The 8639-nt window shown below is 43.1% G+C and overlaps 1 protein-coding gene across 2 annotated transcripts in view; it reads left to right on the top strand.

Annotated features, from left to right (window-relative positions):
• Tmem62 (transmembrane protein 62) overlaps positions 1-8474 on the top strand; it is a 28990-nt gene extending 20516 nt beyond the window's left edge. For both annotated transcript variants that reach the window (XM_070005921.1, XM_070005922.1), the window contains exons 11-14: positions 1694-1778; positions 3501-3605; positions 6964-7082; positions 7655-8474. In XM_070005921.1, coding sequence (XP_069862022.1) covers positions 1694-1778; positions 3501-3605; positions 6964-7082; positions 7655-7981 — 636 coding nt within the window. In that variant the 3' untranslated portion in view covers positions 7982-8474. The remainder of the gene's footprint in view (positions 1-1693; positions 1779-3500; positions 3606-6963; positions 7083-7654) is intronic.
• Positions 8475-8639: the final 165 nt, after the last annotated feature.

Raw genomic sequence — 8639 nt, forward strand, 5'->3', positions numbered from 1 at the left:
TACCACATACACAGAAAAAGCCAGAAGCGGAGCCATGGTTCAAGTGATAGAGCACTAGCCTTGAGCAAAAGAAGCTCAAGGACAGTGCCCAGGCCCTGAGTTCAAGCCCCAGGACTGGCAAAAAAAAAAAAAAACCCAAACATGACATGTTTTTAGTGGATATGATAAATGCAAAGCTGTAAACAATATAGTCATGGGACAAGAAAGTTGAGTCTTACAAAGAGTACTTAGTTGTTTATAAAATAAAATGCATTTAGATTGATTTGAGCTAGAAAAAGTAGAGGCTAGTAATTTGGGACCTGTTTCTAACTGCTGCCATTAAGCCAGGAAAAATAAGGAAGTTAGTTACCATGTTCCTATTTTAACTATTTCCAGTTTTCACTTTAACTGTATAAATAAGGCTTTTAACTAAGTTTTTGCATGTTCTATTATTGCCATTCCTAGGGATATATTCCTATAAATGACTTGCTGAATTGCACAGTGTCTAGCTAGCCTTGAGCAAAAGAAGCTCAGGGACAGTGCCCAGGCCCTGTGTTCAAGTCGCAGGACTGGCAAAAAATAAACAAAAAATGCAGTCTGTTCACTGTTCCTGTCATATACTGCATAGGGGTTTCCCCTTGAATATAACTTTAAATAAAACAAAACAAATTATCTTCCTCATACAATGAAGTAGACTCTTTAATGTAAAATTATTGAGTCTAATATTGGTCTAGGTAAATTAAAAAAAGGAATGCTGAGGCGAAGCAATGTTTGTTTCTCTCTGATCATATATTTCTCCTATAGAGTGATTTATTTACTAAAACCAAACTATACTTATACAACATTTCTAGTAACTAACTAGTTCTCAGTGGACACTGGCTAGGAGTTCTATAACTCAATTCTGATAGTAAGTGCCAGGAGTTAGCATGGACACCACAGGATAAAGATTCAATTCTCTAAGGCTGCCTTCCTCACCAATCCCCTTCAGACACCATTCATAATTCCAGGGTGTCACCTGTGCTTCTGTTCTGACTAACAGAGCTCAGGAAACATTTACTTACTCTATCACTAGTTATTGTCATAGGATACAACTAGCATTGGCCAAAGGGAGACCAGGGTAGTAAGGTATGGGATTCAGGACTGAACATCCATGCCCTCCTCAGGCACAAACCACTCTTCCATCATCTCTGAGTATTCACAACCTGGAAGGTCGCTACACCCCTTCAGTTAGGGCTTTCAGAGAAGGTATCATTCTGTAGGCATGATTGATGAAACCATTACTAACTAATCTGCAGCCCTTCTCCCTCCCTGGAGAACAAGAGTAAGGTATGCGTGTGAGGATGAAGTCTTCAACCCTCAGCACAAGGTTGGTCCCCATACCAACCGACCCATCCCTAAGAACTTTCCTAAAGTCACCTTAGTAACATCCACTAAGGTATGATTAAAAGGAGCTCATTCCTAACCACAGAAGACTTCACTTCTCACTCCATGGGTGTTTCAGATGTGGGAAGAAAAGCCATTATTATAATGAAGATGTTCTTATTATTTTCTATTACTTGGAAACTAGCAAGAGTTCTAGGAGTTATGGGCAGAAGCTTGTGATGACCCACCCCAGTATCATGGATGCCATTTCCTTCTTGGGAGTGAGGCCAGGCAGAGCCTTCTGTGGAGCTGTGTTGTACGCCTCCTCATGCTGACATCTCTTTCTCTGCAGGGTCGGGTGCTGTTTGCCCTGATTGCACTGATCCAGCTCACCACTCTCATTACTTATAGGTATCTAGCATACCCAGAGCTGAAAGGTTAGTTGGGCTCCTTTTATTCTTGTGAGACTTTATTTTAAAGTAACACATAACGTCCTCTCTATTATCAAGTGATAAATAACAGTACAAATTGTCTTTGTATGAGCTTGGTATCACTCTTCTTCCACAAAATTGAAAAAAAAAATCCGTGTGTGTGTGCGTGTGCATGTGTGTGTGCGAGCGCACGCGTGTGTGTATGTGTGCGTGCATGCACGCGCGCATGTGCATTGGTACTTGGGCTTGAATTCTGGGCCTATTGCTCTTAATTAGCTTAGCTTTATTGCTCAAAGCTGGTTCTCTAGCACTTGAGCAACACTTCTACTTTGGGCTTTTTGCTAGTTAATTGGATATGAGTCTTCCAAATTTGTCTGCTTTTGAACTATAATTCTCATACCTAAACCTCCTGAATAGCTAGGCTTTAGGCATAAACCATCAACTCTGGATTTAAATATTTTTAGGGTTTTTTGTTATTGCTGTCAGCACTGGAGACTGAACTCAGGGCTCTGTGCTTGCTAGGTAGGCATCCTGAGCCCTTCTACCCAATAGCCCTTCTTTCGTTGCATTAGTTATTTTCAAGGTGGTATATAAATATCTCTTATTTATTTATTTATTCATTTATTCCAGTCCTGGGGCTTGAACTCAGGGTCTGGGCACTGTCCATAAGTTTCTCTTGCTCAAGGCTAGCACTCTACCACTTGAGCCACAGTGCCACTTCCAGCTTCTTGTTTTATGTGGTACTGAGGTATCGAACCAAAGGCTTCAAGCATGCTAGGCAAGCACTCTACCACTAATGAAATTTCTATGTTTGAAATACTTTTAGATTAAAAACCCATATTAGCCGGGCGCCAGTGGCTCACACTGTAATCCTAGCTACTCAGGAGGCTGAGGATCACGGTTCAAAGCCAGCCTGGGAATAAAAGTCCGTGAGACTCTGATCTCCAATAAACGACTAGAAAACCGGAAGTGGAGCTGTGGCACAAGAGGTAGAGCACTCTCCTTGAGCTGAAGAGTTCAGGGACAGCACCCAGGCCCAGAGTTCAAGCCCCACAACCGACAAAACTAAAAACTAAAAAATAAATCCATATTAACTCCAACACTTAAAGACAAAACATTAATCAAAACTTGATAAAACTTAAGTAGTAAATATATAGTTTTGAATTACATGCATAAAGCAGGCTATAAAAAAGTTGTAAAGAAGTTGACCTTAATGGGGTGCTTTCTACTTTTCCTGACAAGTGTCTGTTTCTGTGTTTCCTGGCTATATCTGCCAAACTACTGAACTTTCATGTTGATAAAATAAAGAATAATGAAAGTTAGATGATAATTATTAATACGCCTTTCAGAGGAATGTGGACTTTCCTCCTTTTTTTATTACTTTTTTTTTTTAAAGAGTGTTCACCCAATAGCCCATGCCCTATAATCCTAACTATTCAGGAGGGTGAGATCTAAGGATCTCAGTTAGAAGCCAACCCAGGCAGATAAATCCAAGAAATTTCAAACTCAAATTAATCAGAAGAAAGGGGGAATGGAGGTGTGATACAGTGCCAGCTGTGATTTAAAAAAAAGAAAAAAGCTGAGCAAGACTGAGACACTGGGTTCAAGCCCCATAAAGGCAACCCCCCCCAAAAAAAACAAATAAAACTAACCCCAAACAAAACAAAGCAAAAAGAAATTGAACTTCACATGTGTTCACTGGATTTTTTTTTAATTTATCCTATTTAGAACCTCCAGGATTTATAAAATTGACTTCATTTTCTCTTCATGTTTTGAGCAAAATTAACATCTTCTACTATTCTGTGTTGTTGCTGACCATGTATACAGTGTTCGGTAAGTAAATTAATAACCTTGAGACTGAAGAATTCTGCTAAAGAATATATTGAGAATTTAGGTTAAAGAATTAACTTAGTCTTTTGAAGGTATAACAAATGGAACATGAATCCTTTATGAATCATGTTTTGTAGAAACCAACTTCTTTCTAAACAGGCTTGAAAGGACACATCACCACTAAGTTAATTTAATTAATACTTGTATGGAAATATAATAGAAGACAAACTTAAGCTCACGGGGTTGGAGGCATGGCTCAGGAGGTACAGCATCAGCCAATGAGCTCAGCCAGTGAAGGACAGCATCAGATGAAGTTTGAATTCCGGTCTCAGACAAAAAACAGAACAAAACAAAACACTTCAGCCTAAATGCCAAACCTCAGAGCAAGCTTACTTGACTACTTTAAGATTCTTATCCTCTTTTTAATCACATTTTATACCTTTATCAGAACCTCTGTGAACTCTTTTCTTGTTAAAATATCCATTGTTACCTTTTCTCTTGTTCACCTCTGTGCTCATCACCAAACTCAATGTTTTGTGCACAATTCATTGTGCACCAGAGTGTGACTTTTTGTTTTTGTGTTTGTGCCAGCACTGGGGCATGAATTTAGGATCCTTGAACTCTTATTTGGCTTTTTCCACTCAAGGCTAGCACTCTACCATTAAGCCACACCTCTACTTCTGGCTTTTTTCTGGTTAATTGGAGACAAGAGTCTCATAGACTTTGGTACCTGGGCTTGCTTTGAACCTGGATTCTCAGATATCAGCCTCTTGAGTAGCTAGAATTACCAGAGTGAGTCAACAGTGCCCAGCTAGTGTGTAAATCTTAAAAATTCATCTCAAAAGATGGAAAAGCAAGACTGGGAAGGTGGCTTAGTGGTAGAGTGCTTGCCTAGCATGCATGAAGCCCTGAGTGCAATTCCACAGTACCACAGAAACAGAAAAAGCTGGAAGTGGTGTTGTTGCTCAAGTGGTAGGGTGCTAGCCTTGAGCAAAAAGCAGCTCAGGGACAGTGCCAGGCCATGAGTTCAAGCTCCAGTACTGAAAAAAAAAAAAGACAAGCAGTTGAACTATGAGTTCAAGCTTATCTGAGATTATCTGTTATACTATACTATTTTTTTTTTTTTTTTGGTCAGTAGTGGGGCTTGAATTCTGGGCTTGGGTGCTATCCAGTTTAAGGCGAGCGCTTGAGGGCTGAAGCTATTTTCTTTTCTTTTTTTTTTTTTTTTGGGTCCGGTCATAGGGCCTGAACTCTGGGCCTGGGCGCTGTCCCTCAGCTCTTCAGCTCAAGGATAGGGCTTTAACACTTGAGTCACAGTGCCACTTCCGGCTATTTTTTGCTTATGTGGTGCTGAGGAATCGAACCCAGGGCCTCATGCATGCAAGGCAAGCGCTCTACCACTGAGCCACCTTCCCAGCCCTGAAGCTATTTTTTTTTTTTTTTTTTTTGTCGGTAGTGGGGCTTGAACTCTGGGCCTGGGCGCTGTCCTTCAGCTCTTCAGCTCAAGGCGAGCACTCTACCACTTGAGCTACAGTGCCACTTCCGGTTTTCTGGTGGTTTATTGGAGATAGGAATCTCACAGTCTTTCCTGCCCGGGCTGGCTTTTTTTTTTTTTGTCGGTCGTGGGGCTTGAACTCTGGGCCTGGGCCCTGTCCTTCAGCTCTTCAGCTCAAGGCGAGCACTCTACCACTTGAGCTACAGTGCCACTTCCGGTTTTCTGGTGGTTTATTGGAGATAGGAGTCTCACGGTCTCTCCGGCCCGGGCTGGCTTTGAACCGCGATCCTCAGATCTCAGCCTCCTGAGTAGCTAGGATTACAGGCGTGAGCCACCAGCGCCTGGCTCCCGGGCTGGCTTTGAACCGTGATCCTCAGATCTCAGCCTCCTGAGTAGCTAGGATTACAGACATGAACCACCAGCGCCCGGCTTGAAGCTATTTTTTTATATAAGATTTGCTGTAGCCGGATGCCGGTGGCTCACACCTGTAATCCTAGCTACTCAGGAGGCTGAGATCTGAGGCTCACTGTTCAAAGCCAGCCCACGCAGGAAAGTCCAGGAGACTCTTTAATAAACCACCAGAATGGGCTGGGAAGGTGGCTCAGTGGTAGAGTGCTTGCCTTGCATGCATGAGGCCCTGGGTTCCATTCCTCAGCACCACATAAGCAAAAAGAAAAAAGCCAGAAGTGGCGCTGTGGCTCAAGTGGTAGAGCGCTAGCCTTGAGCTGAAGAGCTGAGGGACAGCACCCAGGCCCAGAGTTCTGGCCCCACGACTGGACCCAAAAAACAAACAAACAACAACAAAAAAACACCAGAAAACTGAAGCGCTGTTGTGGCTCAAGTGGTAGAGCGCTTGCCTTGAGCTGAACAGCTGAGGGACAGTGCCCAGGCCCAGAATTCAAGCCCCATGACTGACCAAAAAAAGCTTCAGCAGAGTACCTCTTTGCCTCTTAATTAAATACTGCTGTACTCTATTAAGGCTATTATTGCAACAGAATATTAAAACTTTTATAGTGTGCTTTAAACACATGCTTGCAAGCTGTATTTTTATTCCCTATACTCAAAATTATTTTGTAATTTCATGAAGTATATATCAAGCAAATAGTTGCTTAGGATGTCAGGTATAACCTAGTGATTAGCAAAGTAGAAATGTTACAAAGTAAAATGCTACTAGATGGCCAGTCTTGTATCTCGTATCTCTTGATGATTCTTCTTTTTTTTTTTAATCTTTTGGGGGGCCTGAACTCTGGGCCTGGGCACTGTCCCTCAGCTCTTCAGCTCAAGGCTAGCACTCTACCTCTTTTTTTTTAATTTTTTTTTTCCGGTTGTGGGGCCTGAACTCTGGGTCTGAGCACTGTCCCTCAGCTCTTCAGCTCAAGGCTAGTGCTCTACCACTTGAGCCACAGCGCCACTTCCAGCTTTTTTCTTTTTGCTTATGTGGTGCTGAGGAATTGAACCCAGGGCCTCAGGCATGCAAGGCAAGCGCTCTACCACTGAGCCAACTTCCCAGCCCTAATGGTGATGATTCTTTTTTTTTTTTTTTTTTGTCAGTCGTGGGGCTTGAACTCTGGGCCTGGGAGCTGTCCCTCAGCCCTTCAGCTCAAGGCGAGCGCTCTACCACTTGAGCTACAGCGCCACTTCCTGGTGCACTCTACCTCTTGAGCCATAGCACCACTTCCCACTTTTTCTGCTTATGTGGTGCTGAGGAATCAAACCCAGGACCTCATGCATGCAAGGCAAGCGCCCTACCACTGAGCCACCTTCCCAGCCCCTCTCTTGATTATTCTAGTATGTATATTTCATGATGTATGTAAGCAGAGTTACAGCTCTTTAATCTTCTCTTTTTATGTCTATTGCTTTTCTCAGGACCATGGTTTTTTGGTGAAATCATTGATGGCAAATTGGGTTACTGCTTTTCCTTTGGGATGTTTATTGATGGACATTTCCTACAAGGCAGTCTAACATTTATAAGTGGGATTCTCCAGGTAAGAAGCCAGACATACAATCTAAGAAGATATACACCTCATTGGATCCATTGCATAACAGTTATGAATTAGATACAAAATCTCAACCTCATGACAGTAGCTCAGGACTATAATCCCAGCTACTCAGGAGACTGAGATTTGAGGATTGCCATTCAAAGACAGCTGGGGCAGATGCTTATCTTCATAAAACTACCAAAAAGGCTGGAAGTGCAGCTGTGGCTCAAGTGATAGAGTGCTAGCCTTGAACAAAAAATGCACAGGTAAAATACCTATGCTCTGAGTTCAAGCCCCAGGACCAACACAAAAATCCCAAAAGTCTTAGTAATCTTATTACTTTACTTACAAGATACTCTAATAATTGGTGTTTTTGCCTCCTTTGTTTTTGCAATATTCCTGTGTATGCTTGATCTTATCCAAAAGGCTATTTGTATGTTGTGTTACAAGTGTGATTAAATCATTAAAAACCAGACATCTTACCATAAGACAGAATGTATCATACTCTCAGGAGCCACCAATAATGACCCCTTCCAGGTTTTGATCTACTAATGGTTCTTTTCTGCTTCTTTTTCCAGTTAGTGTTTTTTAACATACCCTTGATGGCTTATCTGTGTTGGAGCCTGCTGCAGCGGTGCTTTGGTCACAACCTCAGATCTCATCTCCACCAAGGAAAATACTTGAAAATCGTACCTGTCCACTTACTTATGCTACTGCTGTACATCTGGCAGATTTATTCCTGCTATTTCCTTCATGTGACATATGGCACTGTTGCACTTTTATTCTCCCCTTTGCGGACCTGGTTGACTTTGCTTACACCTGTACTGGTTCGTCGTGTGTGGACACTGAATTCTGCTACATTTGGAACCTTCATGGTGCAGTTAAAAAGCCATCTGAGCTCCTGAAAGCTGTATCCCACCACTAGCAGATGGGCAGAAGTCTAACCTCCACATCTGTAGCCCCGGTCCCTGTCCCAATAACAGGTGGAAGGCCACTATGAGTGGGAAAGCTTCCAGGAGCTACTTACAGGTGAACACCTGCACGCAGGAGAAATTACTACTGAGGAATGAACTGCAGAAAAGTCTAAATAATGACTTGATTTCTTCCTCCCCTAAGGTGGCACAGCTAGCCCTAGTCAAGGGCATCCACTGGGTGAGAGCCCCGTGTGTGCCTGGCTGTGTCTCAGGCCCACTGGGTTTGTTAGAGTTCTTCCTTGTAAGGGATCCAGCGCCAGGGCCTGGAAATCAGCAGGTGTCAAGGCCACCATTTTTGGCATTGGGAAGCTGTGTGATCTTGGGTCAAACCCTGACTCTCCCTGAGGTATCAGTCCCCAGCCCCAGGATTATGGGCTTTGCGCTGCCTTAGTCGTGGTGGGGGGGGGGGGGGAGGGTGTTTGCAACTAATCAAATAAATGAATGAATGACGAATAAGAAACAATCCTGGACCTCAGCCTCGCACTGTAAACCAAGCCTCTGGGAACCGGAAGGTGGCGCTGAGCGCGCGGGGGGGGCGTGGCCAGATCTTGGGGCGGAAGGGGCGGGGTGAGGAGGGTTGTTGCCGGAA

This window comes from Dipodomys merriami, unplaced genomic scaffold, assembly GCF_024711535.1.
Source record: "Dipodomys merriami isolate MVZ:Mamm:240054 unplaced genomic scaffold, mDipMer1.0.p SCAF_69, whole genome shotgun sequence".
NCBI lineage: Eukaryota > Metazoa > Chordata > Mammalia > Rodentia > Heteromyidae > Dipodomys > Dipodomys merriami.